This window comes from Notothenia rossii (genome assembly GCF_949606895.1).
Source record: "Notothenia rossii genome assembly, chromosome: 12".
In the NCBI taxonomy this organism is placed as follows: Eukaryota; Metazoa; Chordata; class Actinopteri; order Perciformes; family Nototheniidae; genus Notothenia; species Notothenia rossii.
The window spans coordinates 16,489,069-16,509,784 of NC_136911.1; the positions used below are offsets into that span (position 1 = coordinate 16,489,069).

At 41.7% G+C, this 20,716-nt stretch overlaps 2 protein-coding genes across 10 annotated transcripts; both read right to left on the bottom strand.

Moving 5' to 3' along the window:
• Positions 1-1,081: 1,081 nt before the first annotated feature.
• On the bottom strand, positions 1,082-16,752 carry LOC307026624 (uncharacterized protein). Of its 6 annotated transcripts, none has more exons than XM_079662172.1 (12): positions 16,636-16,752; positions 16,399-16,476; positions 15,564-15,852; positions 14,363-14,968; positions 13,100-13,306; positions 12,292-12,627; positions 7,161-7,228; positions 6,952-7,058; positions 6,697-6,840; positions 4,955-5,086; positions 2,408-2,677; positions 1,082-1,904 (listed from the first exon to the last, which is right to left on the bottom strand). In XM_079662172.1, the coding sequence occupies exons 3-12, from the start codon at positions 15,710-15,712 to the stop codon at positions 1,692-1,694; spliced, it is 2,232 nt and encodes a 743-aa protein (XP_079518298.1). In that variant the 5' UTR covers positions 15,713-15,852; positions 16,399-16,476; positions 16,636-16,752; the 3' UTR covers positions 1,082-1,691. The 6 variants fall into 6 exon arrangements, with proteins under 6 accessions (XP_079518298.1, XP_079518296.1, XP_079518297.1 ...); XM_079662170.1 differs by having other exon boundaries at positions 15,564-15,898; XM_079662171.1 differs by having other exon boundaries at positions 15,564-15,849; positions 16,399-16,745.
• Positions 16,753-17,334: 582 nt separating this feature from the next.
• On the bottom strand, positions 17,335-20,180 carry otulina (OTU deubiquitinase with linear linkage specificity a). 4 transcript variants are annotated; one of them, XM_079662011.1, is made up of 3 exons: positions 19,929-20,180; positions 18,696-18,812; positions 17,335-17,945 (listed from the first exon to the last, which is right to left on the bottom strand). In XM_079662011.1, the coding sequence occupies exons 1-3, from the start codon at positions 19,961-19,963 to the stop codon at positions 17,522-17,524; spliced, it is 576 nt and encodes a 191-aa protein (XP_079518137.1). In that variant the 5' UTR covers positions 19,964-20,180; the 3' UTR covers positions 17,335-17,521. The 4 variants fall into 4 exon arrangements, with proteins under 4 accessions (XP_079518137.1, XP_079518136.1, XP_079518138.1 ...); XM_079662010.1 differs by having other exon boundaries at positions 18,691-18,812; positions 19,922-20,171; XM_079662012.1 differs by lacking the exon at positions 19,929-20,180 and adding an exon at positions 19,015-19,816.
• Between the last annotated feature and the right edge of the window lie 536 nt (positions 20,181-20,716).

Here is a 20,716-nt window from a genome sequence, read left to right on the forward strand (position 1 = left end):
AGGGGTATTGCTGCTGAATAAGTAAAGCACAGTCCACACATCAGTTTTAGAGCATAGGAAAATTCATTGTATTCAACCATGATATACAGAAAGAATTCTGAGATCCCAAACAGACTTAATGTTGTTTTCTGTATGGTACTTCTTAGACTTATTCAAATTTCTCACAAAATTAGGCAAGGCTTCAACAAGCTGATTAAATCATAAGGAGAAAAAAATAATTTTACAAAAATTGTACTTTAGTTGAATCTAAATGCCATCCAGAAACAGAAAACATTCCTGCAAAATGGCATAATCAATGTTTACTGCAAACAGATCACCTTCACCTGCTTTGGAATAAGGGCGAGAAAATGGCCTCTTATCAGTAATATCCAACATTCATTCTTATTGTGCATTATTCCTAAGGCAACATGGCGGACCAAGCGAGCTTCAAACTGAATCCAGTGGCTGGTGGGTGGGACTGTTGCCAGTATTTGCAGCAACTTTGGCAAGTTTTTCCCTTCAGAACAGCTTGGTTAAAAGGCAACATGTTACACATTTAGTTTGACACACACACACACACACACACACACACACACACACACACACACACACACACACACACACACACACACACACACACACACACACACACACACACACACACACACACACACACACACACACACACACACACACACACACACACACACACACACACACACACACACACACACACACACACACACACACACACACACACACACACACACACACACACACACACACACACACACACACACACACACACACACACACACACACACACACACACACACACACACACACACACACACACACACGTCGTGATAAATATTCCTATAAATCCACCAGTCGGGTGTGAGCTGTTGTTAAACCTGATAAGTCATCAAACGCTCTTATACTAATTCACTCATTTCAATTAGTACAAAATGGAAAAATAATAAATTAATATGCAACGTAAAGTGCCCAAATTCCAGTGTGAACCCCATCCATTTCATCTTTTGGCGCTGTTGGCAGCTCTGTTGTCAGCTCTGTTGTCAGCTCTGTTGTGTTTTGATCACAATTGAACAGAGAAAAAAAAATGTAAAACTAAACATGGGCTTTTTTTTTTACCCCCCCACCTCAAAATGACACCCTCCAAACTAATTTGGATCTCACTGAGATGATCTTGTAGAATCAGATGCACAGATATATACACATACTCAAATAGAAAACTCTGTATACAGTACAGTGTGTACAAAAATGTGTAAACCACATCTTGCACAGGGTCTCAAATCAGCATATCTTTGTTTAAAGGAATAAAGCGACATTTTGGGGGAAAAAACACATGCTTTTCTGCTGCCAGTTAAATATACAGATTGATAGCACTCTTAAGTCTGCATGTCTAATATGAAACAACAGGCTGCTAGTTAGCTTAGCACAAAGACTCTTCAGACAGAACCAGGATAGCTGTTTCCAACTGTTTGCAGTCTTTATGCTAAACTAATCTGCTGCTTGCTGTAGCTTCATACTCAACAGACATGACAGGAGTGGTATTGATCCGTCTAAATCTCAGCCAAAAAGCACATGTCCCAATATGTCAAACTATTTCTTTAATTGGCGTAAATGTAATAATCTGGATCGACCTGAGGAGTGCTTTGTTTATATGGCAGGAGATTTCTCTGCAGTGGCGATCAGCTCGAGTTGAGCGGCTCGTGTAGTTCTTCCGCAGCTTCTACAACTGGCACGTTGTAGTGGCGGTCGTCCTCGGTGACGAGGCACACGCACGGCCAGTCGCCCTTATGGTCGTCTGGGTAGTAGGTGACAAACTCCTCCGTGTCGACCTTGTACAGTCTGTAAACTTGGATGGTGCACTGCAAGGCGTAGCCCAGCAGGAACATCTCCACCTGTCGGGGAGATAATAGCACAGTTGGAGTAAACAGCTCAGATTTCTAAATGCATAATGTGTTTAATCAGCTGCTCGAGCACATGGTATTTATGGGTGGGGTTCCTTTATGCATGTTCCTTCTAAAAGCCTCAATCAAAACAGGGAAAATAACAATTAGATCACTCAGCAACTTGTCTCTCCTGAAGCCTGCTCACCCCCGGGGTTGATGGGAAAGCACCAGTGCCAGCATGTTTTACTGCTCAGGTCTACAGTACACACCTGTTCTCGTCACATTTAATACAAGTTTTTTTGCATGACAGCGGTTTATTCAGCCGATATGTATTGTTTCATTCAAACAAAAAAAGAAATCCCAGTTTGCAAACCATAAAAAGGATCATGCAAATGCTCCACAACTGGCAGGAAACTATTGTATGCAGCCAGTAAAACAGGTCTTTACATGCCTCGTTGAAGTGGGTCTGCGGTTGGCTGGTCAACAAATAAAAAAAAGCGGATTCTTCTTACCTGCTCCAGCCCGGCACTGAAGCCCACGTGTCCGAGGTGGTTGCAGAGGAAGGAGCGGGGGCAGTCGGAGGAGTCGCGGGCGAACAGCAACCAGCAGAAGAGCGGGACTTCCCCCCCGTCCTGCATGCAGCGGTGCAGCTCCACCGCCTGGCCCAGCATCAGCAGCTTCAGCGCCTCCATCAGCCCCAGCTCCTCTTCTCCACCCTGAAATACCCGCTCGCAGAGCTGCTGCCGCTCCACAGCAGAGGGGCAGTCCAAGGCTGCCTGCCACTGGGGACACATGGATGACATTCAATCAAAAATAATTCATATTTGTAGTCATTTCTCAAGTGCAAATGGCCAAATATATCTGCTAAATATAGCTTTACTACATACCGTGCAGAGTTTCTATTCAAACCCTTTTTTTCAGAAAAAGTATGACCCCAAAAACCACAAAATAAAACAGTTTCATCATACTTCTATTAAAGTTCCATTATACATATACAGTGGGGCAAAAAAGTATTTAGTCAGCCACCAATTGTGCAAGTTCTCCCACTTAAAAAGATGAGAGGCCTGTCATTTTCGTCATAGTCACTCATCAACTATGAGAACCAGAATGAGAAAAAAAAAAATCCAGAAAAACACATTGTCTGATTTTTAAAGAATTTATTGGCAAATTATGGTGGAAAATAAGTATTTGGTCAATAACAAAGTTCATCTCAATACTTTGTTATATACCCTTTGTTGGCAATGACAGAGGTCAAACGTTTTCTGTAAGTCTTCACAAGGTTTTCACACACTGTTGCTGGTATTTTTGGCCCATTGCTCCATGCAGATCTCCTCTAGAGCAGTGATGTTTTGGGGCTGTCGCTGGGCAACACGGACTTTCAACTCCCTCCAAAGATTTTCTATGGGGTTGAGATCTGGAGACTGGCTAGGCCACTCCAGGACCTTGAAATGCTTCTTACGAAGCCACTCCTTCGTTGCCCGGGCGGTGTGTTTGGGATCATTGTCATGCTGAAAGACCCAGCCACGTTTCATATTCAATGCCCTTGCTGATGGAAGGAGATTGTCACTCAAACTCTCACGATACATGGCCCCATTCATTCTTTCCTTTACACGGATCAGTCGTCCTGGTCCCTTTGCAGAAAAACAGCCCCAAAGCATGATGTTTCCACCCCCATGTTTCACAGTAGGTATGGTGTTCTTTGGATGCAACTCAGCATTCTTTCTCCTCCAAACACGACTAGTTGAGTTTTTACCAAAAAGTTCTATTTTGGTTTCATCTGACCATATGACATCCTCCCAATCCTCTTCTGGATCATCTAAATGCTCTCTAGCAAACTTCAGACGGGCCTGGACATGTACTGGCTTAAGCAGGGGGACACGTCTGGCACTGCAGGATTTGAGTCCCTGGGTGCATAGTGTGTTACTGATGGTAGCCTTTGTTACTTTGGTCCCAGCTCTCTGCAGGTCATTGACTAGGTCCCCCCGTGTGGTTCTGGGATTTTTGCTCACCGTTCTTGTGATCATTTTGACCCCACGGGGTGAGATCTTGCGTGGAGCCCCAGATCGAGGGAGATTATCAGTGGTCTTGTATGTCTTCCATTTTCTAATAATTGCTCCCACAGTTGATTTCTTCACACCAAGCTGCTTACCTATTGCAGATTCAGTCTTCCCAGCCTGGTGCAGGTCTACAATTTTGTTTCTGGTGTCCTTTGACAGCTCTTTGGTCTTGGCCATAGTGGAGTTTGGAGTGTGACTGTTTGAGGTTGTGGACAGGTGTCTTTTATACTGATAACGAGTTCAAACAGGTGCCATTAATACAGTTAACAAGTGGAGGACAGAGGAGGCTCTTAAAGAAGAAGTTACAGGTCTGTGAGAGCCAGAAATCTTGTTTGTTTGTAGGTGACCAAATACTTATTTTCCACCATAATTTGCAAATAGATTCTTTAAAAATCAGACAATGTTATTTTCTGGATTGTTTCTTCTCCTTCTGTCTCTCATAGTTGAAGTATACCTAGGATGAAAATTACAGGCCTCTCTCATCTTTTTAAGTGGGAGAACTTGCACAATTGGTGGCTGACTAAATACTTTTTTGCCCCACTGTACATTAGTGGACATAAATATTTTTGGAACCAGCCCAGACCAGAATTACACAACACACGGTCTATTCCCAGCGACTGTATGGAATCCAGACCCTCACACAGTTACTTCTCATGAAGCCTGACTTTTAAAACATGTGATAGTAATAGCTAGAATTCCTCACTAGCCAACAGTGGCAGCGCCTGACTATAAATTAAGTTAGGGCCTCATATGGTTACAGTCGGGAGGCACTGTGATTTGCGGTTAAAAGTTGAAACAGTTTCTTTGAGGCGGAGGGTCCAGTTAGCCTCCTAATTGTGACACTGAGAATGAGCAGAGCAGCATTTAGAAAGAGACTGTTCCATATGGTAGCAATCACATCTAAAAGCCCTGTGGACGAACACCAATACCCTCAGTGTTCACGTATGGTATAAAAATAGTGCAGTGGTTATTCTGTGCATATTTTCAGTATTCACTCCGTACCTTATCCCTCAGAAGCTCCATGTAGCCTTTTAGCTGCAGGGTAGCATCTCCCGTCCCATCTCCCTGCAGGCAGTCTCCAGGAAATGTCCACTGGCTTATCAGACCTTCCTGGGTCTCAAGGCGCTTCGGCAGCTGTAATTAAAATGCCGAGATGAGATTTCAGCTGTTCTGAAAACATGAGTATGTTAGCCTGGCAGCCACACATTGTGAGTCTGATCTCACATATTTTGACGCTATAACAAGGCTGTTTTTACATGATTTCTACCTGGGACATTTACCCTTTTTCTCCGTCTTCTAACACAATAAAGCTATAAAACATTTGGGGCAAAGGTGATATTTACAAAATGCTGTTGTGAGCTAAATGCGCTGATAATTCGGAGCCACCAACCGTTACTGTTCAAACACAAATAGCCCGAGGCCCACAGCATACGTTGAGCTCACAGCACTAACGGATAAGAATAATGCAGCTTTTGACTCTGAACCAGCTCTGTTTGCTGTGTGTAAATGCTGCTTAATTGTTTCTACAATCTCATTCTACTCATTCTGACAGAATCAAAACATTGTAGCGCTCTAATAGTGCTACGTTTTTATGAGTTCTCTGATGAACACATATATAGTTATCTAGGAAACTAAGGCTTATATCACTGGCTGATATTTGGAGCTTCTGAACATGACAATATATCCTAGCAGTAACATGCATATGAGACGTTTAGGGAACATTGGTAAGTTGTAGCATCTGCCAATAATCTTTGAAAGTGGTGCACAAAAGTCTCGTGACCAATTATATAGGGGTGGCTTAGCCTTCTCTAGCTTTAATTACCTATCGCCCTGTAGACTGTCCAACCTGCTGTGCTTGTTACGGCCGTTCCAGAACATGTTCCAGGACATGTCTGTTTAACCTGTTAAGCCCCAGCCTGTTTTTCAGGTTTCGAAAATGACATTCAGAACAAATGACTATAACTTCACTTCTAAAAAAGGTAAATTAATAATCTTTTTTCTCAAAGCAATGATAAACCTGTGAGTTGGATGTAGAAAAGTCAGAATCAATAAAGATTTTTTTTATTTTAAAGTAAATTCAGATTGAACATAGTAAAAACAATTAAATGATAGTGTCCGTCCAAAAATAAAACATTACTTATAGTGAAAACCACCCTTGAATGATGGGATAGTAGACTAAAAGCTTGAGGAATCCAAACTACAACATATATGACGCACCCTGTATCAAGATTGATGCAAAACATGTGACATTTGACCTTTTTAAGAGAGATTTAGCATTTTCCATATCTCTGGCCCCCCTCAAAGTGACAGACACATTGGATTAATCTTCAGCAGCGGTTTTATCGTTTTAATGCCATTGAACACAACTTTTGATCAGAACACAGCAAAGGTAAGACATATTTTGCCCTTTTGGCTCCGTAAAGCTAAGTTGTGTGTTGTCTGGTTTCGCCTCCGCTGCCCTGAGTTCGCACAGCTATGATACTAATACCCTTGTGTTTCGTTTAGCTAAAAATGGTTCATATTGTCTGATAGCTGAGTTTCTTCCCGTTAAGTGGGTATGACACATTCATAGTTTGTTAAATGTTAAGAAGCCTTCAGAAGCTGTTTCTTGCAAGATGTTGCGTTTTGCCCCTGGTACCGGGGGCTTAACTTGCTAACATGCAAGCAACGCTAACGAAACGGCTTCACCAACTGATGTTTACGAGTGTGTGTTTACGAGTGTGTGTTTACAAGTGTGTGTTTACCATGTGAGCGTCCTCCTCCTGCAGCCTCTGGGGCAGCTGGGTGCTGTGGGACAGCACCTGGAACAGGGTGGCTCTGAGGGCACAGTAGTTGTCTCCCCTCACTCTCCTCAAGCTGCTGAAGCTCTGGGACATCTCCTTATAACCCTGCAGCCGCACCCGGGACCCCACAGGAAGTCTCTTAGACATTCATGTGAATAAACAACAACAACAACAACAACAACAACAACAACTGGCCTTAATGTGAAAGGCACCGACCTTTCTAATGAGAGCGCTTTTGGCAGTGTTTCCTTTCCACTCTCTCTCACTGTACGACAGAATATCCAGCGCTGGTGCCAAACTGCATCTGTCCACCACCTCCAAGACTGAGGGATGAAGAGAGAGAGAGAAAACGATTGGTATAGTTTATATTTTGAAAGAGACAGAACCAATGTCAGGTGATAGAAGTGTGATTTGGATATACTGACTTGTACTTTCTGGTTTATTTGTCTGTGATTCTGACAGCTCCTCTGCTCCTCTGTACAGGTCTTCTTCACTAAAAAATGGAAAAAATACATTTAGGAGATTGAGCTGTCTAAGTCATGTGTAAGAGACAGGGATGCAAACTCGTCAGGCATGAAAAAGGTGACAAGGATCCGAGCCCCCGGCTCCCCCACCCCACGGAATATCGGCTTTAAAATGAGGAATAACAGGATTTCAGCAGAACAACTAAAGCAGCAGTGTTAATAATAACAGAAACGCCAAAGAGTCACATCTAATAGAAATATATGAAAGCATTTATTTTAAATTGTGTAGCAGTCAGTTTATAATTTTGGCAGCACTGTTGAGCATTTTGAAAATGTATTTTCGTGCCTCTGTGCAAGGCTTAGTCTTTCTATCTTTATAGCCACATGGTGTAAAGTAACTAAGTTCATAAACTCAACAAGTACTATACTTGGGCACAATTTTGAGATACTTGTACTTTATTTAAGTATTTCAATGTTTTGCTACTTTTTACTTTTACTCCACTACAGTTCAGAGGTACATGGTGTACTTCTACTCCACTACATGTATTTAATACCTTTAGTTACTTTACAGATGTGGATGAATGATGTGAAATATAATCAAGTGTTAAATCAGACTTTAGTTCCACCTGGAGTAAATCCACAAGCTACCCTGCAGTATACAAAGTCATTCAAACTAGCTGCACCTTTAGCAGCTTTGAGAACACTTTCATGATCAATCATTATAAAATATATCATATCTATTATTCTGAAATGGACCAATCTGCACAATTACTACTTTTACTTTAAGTATATTTTGATGCCGATACAGGTATACTTTTACTTTAGTAACATTTTGAACGCAGGACTTTTACTTTATACAGAGTATTACTACACTCTGGTACTTCTACTTTTACTAAAGTACAAGATCTGAGTACTTCTACTTTTACTCAAGTACAATATATATATACTTATACACCACCTCTGTTTATAGCCTATGAAAAAAACTATTAGATATAGAAGGCTAAAGCTAACGTTAGCAGATAGTGACAATGTATGCTAGCTAGCTAGCTCAACAATTTCTTAAATAATATTGCCACAGAAAAACTTTTCAGTTCACATCACGCTCTGCCGCTCCGACAGGGAGCTCTGCTCTGAACACCTGAACGGCCCGTTCTAACAGCTGTTCACCAGCGGTCCAGTCTGTGCCACAGTGACTCCGGACCGCACAGTTACTGTTAACGAACGCACCCGTAGGTAATGTAGCTGCTGAAGCTAGACCAGTGGTTTTCAAAGTGGGGGCCGCGGCCCCCTGGGGGGCCGCCAGGGGGCGCTAGGGGGGCCTCAGAAAATTGGAGGGAAGATAAGAAAAAAAAAGGAAAGACAAAAAAAAAAAATTCTAATTATTTTTTAATAAATATTTTAAATCTGATTTAAAAAAAAAAATCATAATTATAAAATATAATTTATAATAATGGAACATATAATTTGCCATAGTCATCTTTCTGATTGCCTACCAGTCAAAACATCGTTCACGACGCCATGACGTCATGTTTAGACCTGGCGGTTTGCGCCATTTATCAAGCTGCTTTGCTCCTCAAGCGAGCAAGCTAGCTAGCTCAAAATGGACAGGTTTTTGACAAAGAACAGGTCAACGGAACCGACCAACAGCCCTGCTGTGGAGGACACTGCTGCAAAAAAACCTAAGAACTCCTGGCCAATTAAAATCAGAAGGTACGAGGCAGCGTACATTAAGTATGGCTTTACAGCCATACAGAAAAATGGCCATGATTGCCCGAAGTGTGTGCTCTGTCTGGAGACCCTCTCAAACGAGTGTTTAAAACCTTCGAAACTTCAGCGTCACTTGATGCAAAAACATCCGGCAGAGGCCGAAAAAACGGCAGACTTCTTCAGACGTAAAGAGGAGCATTTGGCCAGGCAATCTGCTGCATTCACACAGCAAGCTACCGTTCCCGAGCGGGCCCTGAAGGCATCATTTTTAGCTTCATACCACATTGCTCGTGCAAAAAAACCTCACACAATCGGAGAGGATTTGCTTTTACCAGCTACCAAAGACATTGTCCGAGAATTGCTTGGCGAGGATGCTGCTAAAAAAATTGACGCTGTCCCACTCTCGAACAACACCGTCAGCCGACGGATTGGTGACATGGCGCAGGACGTATCTGCTCAGCTTTTGGAGCAGGTGAGAGCCAGCGAGTACTTCGCTCTTCAACTAGATGAGAGCACAGACATATCGAATGAGGCCCAACTGCTTGTGTACATTCGATTTATTTCCCAGGAGAGATTTGTCGAGGAAATACTGTTTTGTAAAGCACTTGAAAGAAGAACCACTGGGAAAGATATTTTTCAAGTTTTGGACGATTACATCGAGTCTAACGGATTGAACTGGGCCCGCTGTGTGGGGGTGTGTTCGGACGGAGCCGCGGCAATGACCGGCAAGATCAGTGGAGTGACCGCTCTCATTAAGCAGAAAGCCCCGCATGTAGTCGCCACACACTGCATGCTCCACCGTGAGGCACTTGTCGCAAAAAGGATGGATAACGAGTTGAATCAGGTACTACAGGAGGTTGTACAAGTGGTGAATTTTATTAAAGCCCGCCCCTTGAAACACAGACTGTTTACCCTGCTTTCTAATGAGATGGGCGCCCGTTTTGAGGGGCTGCTGCTTCACTCAAACGTGCGCTGGCTGTCACGGGGCGCAGTTTTGAACCGTGTCTATGAGCTGCGGAGGGAGGTTGGAGAGTTCCTCTCTTCTGAAAAGCATCAGCTGGCAGAGCGGTTCACTGATGCAACCTGGATCCGCAAACTTGCATACATGTCAGACATTTTTCTGCATCTAAATGTACTGAACCAAAGCATGCAAGGACGTGACACGTACATACTGCAGGTGCAAGACAAAGTGCGTGCTTTTTCAAAAAGATTATGCTGTGGTCAAACAAGCTCCAGGAGGGAGTCACAGAGATGTTCCCACTACTTCACCAGGAGCTGCTGTCATGTGATGATTTGGGCTCCATCTCTCCAATGATCCAGTCCCACCTGGAGCACCTCCAAGGATATTTTAAAGACTATTTCCCTGACCTTGAAAACACACATTTAAACTGGGTTAGGAACCCCTTTTCCCCCGGTGTCGGTTCTAGTTTGGACATAAAGTCACAGGAGGAGCTGATTGAGATGACAAACTCAGGGGATTTAAAACTAAACTTTGAGGCTCTTCCCCTGTCTAACTACTGGCTACATGTAAGAAAGGACTATCCCACCTTGGCTGACAGGGCACTGAAATGCCTTCTCCCTTTTGCAACAACTTACTTGTGTGAGTCTGGCTTTTCAACTTTAAAGGTACTCAAAACTAAACATAGAGCACGTCTACATGTGGACAATGACATGCGTATGGCACTGACAGACATTAAGCCCAGGCTTGACAGACTGTGTAGGAGCCACCAAGCCCATCCCTCCCACTAGTGTGATCACTGTCTGTCACTTCCAACACACACACACACACACACACACACACACACACACACACACACACACACACACACACACACACACACACACACACACACACACACACACACACACACACACACACACACACACACACACACACACACACACACACACACACACACACACACACACACACACACACACACACACACACACACACACACACACACACACACACACACACACACACACACACACACACACACACACACACACACAAAAGAGAGGTTTGGTTTCTTTTTTCTGTTTTTGTATCATCAACAGTTTGTTGAAAGGTTTGTTATTCAGTGGGAATATAGTGTTGAACTTACAGAACCAAATCAGTTTAATAGATTTTTTTTCTTTTTTGACTGAAAACTTTTGAAGACATAATGCAAGAAAGACAAAAAAAAAAAACTCTTGCATATGTAAATATATTTTCTGTAGGGTAAAATGTATTGCAACATAGTGTCTATAATAAGAAAAACATTGTGGTGGAACAAAGATGCCCTGCCATACAAATCTTATTCTGTGTTGAAAACATATTGTTAATATTATTCTCATGCTAAACAAATGTAATAATTACAGTATTGAATAGAGAATAAAAGTAACAAAAACGTTCTTAAAGTTGATGTGTGACATATTTTGTAGCATTGTTGGTGGGTTTGCAAAGGGGGTCCCCGGCCAGAAGCTAATGATTTTTGGGGGGCCTTGGCATGGAAAAGTTTGGGAACCCCTGAGCTAGACCATCATCTCGGAGCAGCAGAGCCTTATTATACATCCATGAGCAGAGCCGACAGGCAGGAAGACTCGAGCACACAGCTCGTACTTCATTATAATATATAAAAAAAGAACACCATGCGTGTCATGATGGCACATAACAGCTCACGGCCGCAGATTACTCCGGGTCCCAGACCCCCCCATACCCCAAAAATATTTTTATTGCAGATCTACATGAATCACACAAACGACCTATTTTGGATTCAAAACGGCGAATTTTGCCGAAAGGTGACAAGTTTGCATCCCTGAAGAGAGGCCATGATCTATTTGAAAAGACATAAACCAATATGTCTACTTTTTTCTTTAAAAAAAAAAAGTCTGATATCTTAATCTTTTGAGCCATATTGTATTCCAAAGCTATCAAACACACCAATGACCCCCACTGGGTGACATGTTCCTTAATTTCACTGTAGTTTATTTGGAGTTAATCCCACATACACCGTCCTGCTGCTTTGAATACTAGTGCACCAAATTGGTGTAAACCCAAAGCTGGAAATAGCCCCAAACAAACTCACCCTTTGCTCCTGAGTGACATTTTCTAAGCAGTGATAACACATAAGAACCATTACCATTCAGGTATGCTCATACAGGAAAGACAACATATCACACATCCACTTCTTCGGGGAGGATGTCAGACATTTTTAAAGCTACAAATGAAACATGTGGTACTGAGTCTACATTTCCACAGTTCCTTTCCTGTTTTGTGTCTTACTTCAACATCTCGTTTTAGAATTACGGAATTAGTGATACTCTGACTCAACAGTTCAAATAGCCGAACACATGACGGGATGTTGACTCTGACACACGTAAAGAAAAGGTCATTCCAAACCTGTTCTCCAGGCCGTCTCCAGCAGAGTCCCCCTTCTCTGGGACAGGGGTCTCGTCCTCAGCCTCCACATCAGCTGTGCTCTCTGCCAGCGGCTTCTCCTCTCCTGTCACCTCCTGGATCTCAGCCTCTTCCTCAGCCTGAGTCTCAGCCTCTGTCAGAGCATCTTCCACCTTCATCTTATCTTCTTCCTCCTCCTCCTCCACTTTGGGAACATCTCCATTTTCATCTTGTCCTTTCAGCAACGTTTCCTCCTCAATATCCAGTTCAAAGTTCTCCAAGGAAGGGACCTCCTTTGAGCATTCAGGATCTGCCTCTGCGTCCTGATCAGAATTTAAGCTGGGAAGAGAAGACATCTTTAGTACTTTTATTCCTCAATAAGTGAAAACTGTTTTATTTAAGATAGACCTTTATTAACCCCTTTGGGGAAAGTCAGGAGTTTAAGCAGCAACAGGGTGAGATTGAAAAACAGGACAGTAAAGATACAATTACAAATACAATTATATACAGGTAAGTAACTGTTCAAATAAGAAATGAATTCAATGAACATATATACATATTTGAGTCCATCTCAAACTCATATGATGAAATTATTAAATGCACCACTCACACTTTATATCATAACATATATATTTAGTTGTACAAATACAAAACCCATAATAAGAAAGAACAAGGTGTGCAATAGACAATACGTTGGCATGCTGTGGTGTTTAAATGCCCCCTTGTGGTGACAGTGGGGCTCAAAAACGAAAGTAAACAGTTAGTGTAAACAAGTAGCTTGTTTTGTTTTCACAACTCTGGACCTGCTGACCTGCGTCTGGCGTCTGCTGGCGCTGTGGTCTCTGTGGTCTCTGGCTCCCTCACACAGCTGGAGGCCTCCTGCTCCTCCTCACTGTGGTCCGGTACTGAGGGCTCTGATCCAGGAGAGGACTCACAGGACGCAGGGCTGTTTGTGTCTTCAGGTCCCGCCTCCTCGCTCGCTGAAGAGCTGCTGTTGTCTGGACCCTCGGGCGGGGCACTAGAGACAGGATGGCAGCAGACAGATATTAGTAACTATGAAGCAGGGGTCCACTCTGCTAATGCACCCCCGAACACCACTGGACTTATTTGAACCATCAGCAGGTTAAATCCTCTCTATTGTGCCGTTCAGAATTCATATTCATTTATTGTAATGTAGACATTTTTACATATTCCTCTTTGTTATATATTGTACAATGCACACTTTTACTTCTTAGGTTTGTATACATGCGGTTATTATATTGCGTTTGTATGAGTAATTTGTACCTACCTTGCCTTCCTATGTTTATTTACATATTTCTCAAACAAAATTTCACTTGCACACTTTTTACTCACGCCTTTTTTTTTTTTTTTTTTTTTTCTTTTTTAAATGGAGCAGATGTCATAAACCCCATTCCCCTCCCAGGATTTGCATAACATCTGGCATCACAGAATGTTTGTTTTGTAACATCTCTGTATAGATTGACGCAAATGTAAGTATGTTGTGATTTGTGACTGTATAGTAGTATGAGAAGTGAGTCAAGTGGACATACTCGGCAGCCCCAGAATGCATTGCAGCTCTTCAGACAGTCATGCGGTTTGAACAATTACATTTTGGATAAGAAGTGATGTTCAAGCACAGTTTAGAGAAAAGGTGCAGGAGCTTACAAATATATTGACAACATGAACATGAATATATCAAGTAATTTGAATCTGCCTAGTTTGGTTTAAATCAAGTAATTTAAACCAAGCTGTTCATTATTACATTTGGTGGAATGTGATTACCAATTTTCCTTCAATGTCAACTTGTTACATGACATTTTATTTAACTTAATGCCATTTTTCAAACCACTGGTCTATTTCCAGAATTTGCTTTACAGTATATTAGTTATTTTGACCATTAAAACATGATCAAATGTGAAAATACAAAATGAATGACAGAGGTTTACCATAAATAACAATGCATCTCTCATTCCTTAAGGAAACATTTTGGATTGAACCTCCTGATCTTTTTTTAAACCACATTCCGAGCAGCAGCAGAAACCAAAACTCCAGTTTGTCTCTGCGTGTGACTCACCAGCTCGCAGGCTGCTTGTCACCCTCCTGTCTGACCGCAGAGACGGACGCCATCTGCCCGGCCGCTGCAGTGGGCGGAGGGTTTGGCTCAGAGAGACCCTCATTGTTTGGAGAGAGCTCCTCCGATGGCTCTGCTACAGCACTGCTTTCAGTAGTGACTGTGGAGCCTGCTTCTTCTTCTTCTTCATTATCTTGAGTAGTGTTTGATGTGATGTGCTCTGTTGTGTTTGTCTCAGGGCAGACCGCCTCAGTTTTTACTGAGCTGCTGTCAGGGATTTTGTTGTGCGCTGAGGCTGGATTTTCTTCTTCTAGTGCCACATTTGTTGCTGTTGCATGTTCTCTCTGCGGAGAGATTAAAGTGCATTGCATGGGTTCAGCCTGTCCACCGTCTGCAGGACTGTCCTTTATAACTCCATCTTTCACTGCGGTGGAGTTCTCTTTTAGTTCAGAGGCTTTTCTTGGAGAGGGTGATGCTTTCTGTATGACCTCTTTCTGAAAGGCTCCATTCTCCTGAGTGTTATTGGGCTCTTTCTCCACAACGACCGGGACACTTTTGTTCACTTTCACAGCCTCTTTCGCGTCTATCGTTTTCTCATCAAGCATTGTCCTGAGTGATATAACACAGAGAGGAGAAGCAATGTCACATCATAGGACAACAACATGCTGAGCAGGGAAAACAGGAGTAGTTATGTGATCACAGATGAGACTGTGCAGCCAATGTTTCAAATTCAACCTGTTCTGTAGTTAGGTGGAAAATCTATAATCAAACAGTACTCTTTTTCACTTTAAGGGAAGAACTTAGGAAGTCCCCTAACCCTCCTACACCATCACTTCTCATTCACCGTGTGATTTGGTTACATTTAAAACACCCTACGCAAACCTTGGGGGGAAAACCAAAAGGTTCTTTTTTTTAAAAGTGGCAGGTCAAACCTTAAGAGGCAATTTCATGATGTCAAATGTGTCAAACCAACGTTTAAAATACAGCCCAAAAATGTCTGTGTTCGATACTTCTTTCACGGAGTAGGTTTTCAAATGTACTATGATATTAGTCTGAAAAGGCTTAGCTCCAACAATGTGTAAATGTGTTCAAAAAAGTCAGGTGTCTTACTGGAATTTGGATTTTTTTGCCATAGACACTTAGTCACCTAATCAAATTGAGACATAAGTGGTGCTGAGGTCATAAATGAGACTGAAAGACTCACTTGATGTTGTCATCTCCTTCAGGACCACAGGACCCCCCCACAAGTGTTTCTCCTGCGGGCGTCGTGGCCTTGGAGTCATCTTTCAGTAACTCGCTCGTTTCCTCCGCGCTGCCACAGGGACTCTCAGTGCGACAGCAACAGTTCCCCATCTGCTCGCTCCCTCTGTTGGGAGGTCAGACAGGTCGTAGTCTGGACACTGACCTCGGGTCCAAAACAACCCCAAGCGACCTGAGGAGTCGCTGAAGCCTGGGGATCTCAGGAGGCCATGATGGGGGGGGTCCAGCTGCTGCTAAAGCCAGGAGCAACCATATGTAGTCTTGTTATAGTGATGATACCTAAAAGCAAAATGTGCAACATCACTGAATAAATGAGTCAAAGCACTCCTCCATGTGTGATATAGCAGGTGTTACATTATATTATGTGACCAATTAGATTCTGTCACCTGCATTTTAAATCACATACTACATTAGGATAGATGTTGCCAAAAATGGAGATGCCAGGGGTTAGTCTTTCTCAAATGTTGTCACATTTGTTTGGTTAACATCTATCAAAATGTCTGACCCTATCTTAAAACTAAGAGGGCACTGTTTGCGGTAGCACCAATCACAAAACAGTAGATGTTCAATATTTTAAAAAGACAATCTGTTTTTGAAGTGGCTGAAACACCTGTTACTATGTTTCACACAATATATATGTCAGTGTAAAATGAGCTCAAAGCAAAGCTACATCGTGTTGTTAATGTCAACACATGCAAGGAAGTATCGATAAATGACAGCACATTTCACACAGAACATTCAACTATCACTCCCATGTTAATAATGACGTTAAACCATACCTCAGTTGAGTTTATTTAGAGACAAACTCCGCAAGCGTGCAACCATGCAGCTCCGATTTCTCTTTCACTTTTGGTTAGCTGGAAAACAAGCTTAAGTTAGCTATTCAGCTAGCTGGGGGAAACTTAAATGATAAACATGCGCTACTAAATACCGAACGCCTCTCCCGAGTATCACCGCAATGAGGACAAAAGCATTGTAATGTGATACGTTACATTTAAAAAAGAACGGCTATTTACTCTACTGTTGGCGGAACATATGTTGTACGGACCCCTAGCATAGCCAGAGCAGCAGGTCACGGCTCGGTCCGAGCGATGACGTCATTCTCATGTGCGCCGAGGGTTTTGGTGCGTTCAAGTGCTCCTCGGAAACTCTCAAGCTTCACTCCAACCCTGGTACACATCATAACAATTACTGGATTGATTGGGTAGACTTAAATTAAATACAATTAAATTATGCAAAACGAACCAAGATGCACTGTTTCTAGCTTGTGAGCTACTTTTCTCTTTTATATGGCTTTTTAAATGAATATCTGTGTTTTGGATAGTTTTCATACAAAACCAGTAATTTGAGGCATCATGAATTTCACTTTTTTTTTAACATAGAATTAATAATTAATTGATACATACAAATTAAATAAAAGAGTACATAACAGATGCATCGATGCTTTAAATAGTTGCAGCTGTACAAAGTGTAAATGGTGTGGTTTAAATATATATGTATTTGGTACCTTGTGGTTTTGTTTGACAATGCTTTGGGGGATAAGAGTTTAAAATAGTTTTTAAAACATTACCTAGATATTAAAAAAAATTGGTGGCCATTAGTATTATTATAACAACAAAAAAAAATTGTCAATATTAAAGACATAATATGGATGTTGTTGTTTTTTCATTAAGATGGGCAACCCATTCGGTAATGAGAACAAAACTGCAGTAAAATACAGAAAATGTATTTTTATTTTCATTATAGCCATGTTGTACAAATTAGGAATGCAATATTTTTTTCAATTGATTTTACATTATATACATCGAAAGGACTTCATTGCAAATGTGTAAGATTACACAAAAATCCAATTTACTACAAAAAATTCATGTGCTCATCCAAGTACTGTCCGATTTTCACACCCTACACGTTGTTCAGCTCCTGGATATGACTGACCAGCTCCTCAGGCAGTCCTAGCTCTGACACTAGATCCATGCAGCGTTGCAGGAGGTACTTCAGGGTCTCACTGGAGCGGGAGGAGCAGTCAGTAGACCCTGAACAGAGCCTTTGTGGCTGCTGAGGAACATCCTGATCCATTTTGTCTCCTGTCTTACAGCAGTCTGTTTCTTTACATCCCTCTCCTCCACAGCCTGGATCTGCCTGCTCCACCTCCAGGTCCTCCATGCTCTCAGAGACGGCGCTCACACTGGGAGGAGGATTCTCCAAAGTGTTCTTAATGCCCTCCATAATGGTGTCTTCATGCTGGGAAACTTGCTGCAGGAGGTGGGTTACAGAGGCCGGCAGGGGGCTTTCCGGATGTTGGGTCTGGCACCAGCACCATATAGCACTGTGACGGGAACACAAAGAGGCAACAGTGTGGGATACAATGGTACAGAGAAGAGACTGGGACAGGCAACTACTGGAAATAACAGTCTTCAATAATGACCAGAACAAAAGAGGCTCATGATGTTTCTGTGAAAAACATGTTTGTATTTCCCAAAGTAGGGGGAGGAAAAAGTACAGAAAAAGAAAAAAGACAAAAAGAAACTAAGGTATAGTATCAGCAGTTAATCGGCACGTCTAAAATAACACTTAACCACTTCACTGACAGAAATATAAACAGCCCATGTAAAACATGTATTCACTCCGATTTTAGATGGAATCAAAGGATATGGCAATAAAATATTTGTAAATATTTTTCAACCAGAATTAATATTTACAGTCACCACTGGGTGGCAGCAAGTTAAATAAATTAGAGTGAAAAATGATAGGTATAAAACCATGAATATCACTTAAACCAGTTGTTCTCATCATGTTTGGCTTGGGATTGAGAACCTTTCAAAAATAAATCAAAGTGTATTTATATAATCTCTTATTACAGATTATGGCCTTAAAAGAATCACACATTATTAACAGATTTACCAACAATTGGATTGCTTTATTTAAAGGCCCTTTGAGAATGATTCTCAATGTCCATAACAAAAAGGGTTTTATATCTGATATTGGCACTCCACATGTAACGTTTGTAATGTTCTAACCCAATCTTAATCTGATAATATATCACAATAAGTATAAATTAAATGATGGTTTACCTTACAATTCCTTTGAGCCGGCCCACAGCCACAGTCTGAGTTGCTCCTTCCCGGAATCCGAGGTCAAAGCCGGCCTGAAGCGAGGCATCCTCCCCGGCATCCACTCCGTCCACATACCCGTCCTGTCCATCACATCAGTCGGGAGGGAAAGTCTCACATTACCACGCTTAACTCACCTTTAAACCTCTGTTACAAACACTTAATAACCGGAATACAAACATGATATAGCAAGTTACCACTGAATGTCACACAATGTTCAGCATTTTCCTAAAATACACATTTTAAGGTATGTATCGAGGTAGGCTAACGCTACATTAGCTTTACCTTAACTCGCTTCTTCATGTTGGATGCCCACTCTTTACTTTGCAAACTAAGTTCGTCCGCATTCTCATCAAACACATCTCCGCTGGTCGAAACAGCTCTAACCCAAGACATCATGGGAGTATTAAAAACGTTTCTAAATAGACTGTAGGTTTTAAAATAAACTGTTATTATTTAATTCGTATCCCGAAAACACTACCATGCAGAAGCCTGTGTTGACACTTTTTTCACACATGGGTTGCGTTCCGATAATCCAAAAATCAGCTCCTAAATTCTAACCCTATCTCCTATTCCTTGACCTCTGAGTGAAACGTCACGGGGTTAAGGGATAGTGGTTAGGAGAATTCAAAAGGACTTAGGAGAAGAGACTGCGTTACTTTAGACTAGAGAATCCGAATGCACTTTCACTATCTGACGTGTTTATGATGCGCCAGCGGACGTCATTGTGTGCGTCTGCTGCTGCTGTGGTGAAACTATGGAAACTACAGTGTTCTATACAACGGACTACATGGATGTTTAATAAGAACGAGGGACTCATCTAGAGACTCTGCACCGTGCTCTGATGCTGTTGTTTTATGAACGTGGACAACAGAGAAACATATTCTTCATGACCAAAGTTGTAATTGAAATAAAAAAGGAAAGTGAAATGTATGCTCGTCACCCTCTCCCTCCGGTCCACATTAATACAAATGATCCCAATACGTATGATTGTATGAAAATATCTTAAAATCAATACAAATGTATTTATTTAAACGTTAGTCTTTAACACCTATCACTGTGTATATCACCATTCAAACATCTTTTAAAAGTTGAACAAACTCCACACAGCTCAGTAAAAACTAACGTTCATATTTCTCTTTTTGATTATAATACTGATGAACGTTCAAAACAAAGCACTTTGGCAACTTACCACATACGTTTTAAAATGCTTAATAAGCACCGTAACTTCCATGATATAATTTCTCCGTCATAATCGTTTGTTTCCGTGAACGGCCGACTGTTGTGTGACGGCAAATGCTGCGGCTGCAAGGCATTGTGGGGCAGCATTTTCTCCTCTCCTTTCAGTACGGGAGGTCCAGTGGTTCCTAAACTAAAGGAGGTTATAAAGGAAGTTTGAAAGATCCTTTCCTTTCATTTGGAGAATTGGAACGGCACTTAACATGGCTGCCACTGACGTACTCCCGGGTCATTTCACTTGGTTAGGAAGGTTCCTAAGCTAAATGGACTATTGGAACGCAACCCTGTACTTCCCGAGAAAGCATCAGCTATCCTCAAGTACGTCATCAACATGCGCCTGAAAAAATAAATCTACCTGGTTGCAGCTTATAAAAATGAAACACATCTAAAAAATAATTAATAGTTTTATTGTTATTTTTTCTCTTTGTTATTATTATTATAATTTTTCTGACGTGTTTATAAATGCTCTTTTAGGGTGTACTTTTCCTTTAAAACACACTTCTTCTGTGGTGTTTGCCTAAATCAGATAATCTTACTGTTTATGTCCCGCAGGGGGCGCTAGTGTCTCGCTGTAAAGCAGAGTGTGGTCTACACATACATAGAATGACTGATAATAACCATCAAACACCCTCCTGTATATCAACCGTGTGCAGATAACGGGCGAACGATTTTAAAGCTACATATATGTCCTATTTCTACGTTTTACTTTAGTCTCCTCCTGTCTTTTATTTCAGTTTCAGAGTTTTTA

Coding starts and splice junctions, on each gene's coding strand:
- otulina (XM_079662009.1), bottom strand. CDS start 19,128: ATGATGTCTTGGGTTAGAGCTGTTTCGACCAGCGGAGATGTGTTTGAT. Junction 18,813..19,014: donor ACATGAAGAAGCGAGTTAAG/GTAAAGCTAATG, acceptor TGTGATGGACAG/GACGGGTATGTGGACGGAGT. Junction 17,946..18,690: donor CGGCTCAAAGGAATTGTAAG/GTAAACCATCAT, acceptor TTCCCGTCACAG/TGCTATATGGTGCTGGTGCC.
- LOC307026624 (XM_079662172.1), bottom strand. CDS start 15,712: ATGGGGAACTGTTGCTGTCGCACTGAGAGTCCCTGTGGCAGCGCGGAG. Junction 13,307..14,362: donor GACAAGCAGCCTGCGAGCTG/GTGAGTCACACG, acceptor TCCTGTCTCTAG/TGCCCCGCCCGAGGGTCCAG. Junction 12,628..13,099: donor CCAGCAGACGCCAGACGCAG/GTCAGCAGGTCC, acceptor TTCTCTTCCCAG/CTTAAATTCTGATCAGGACG.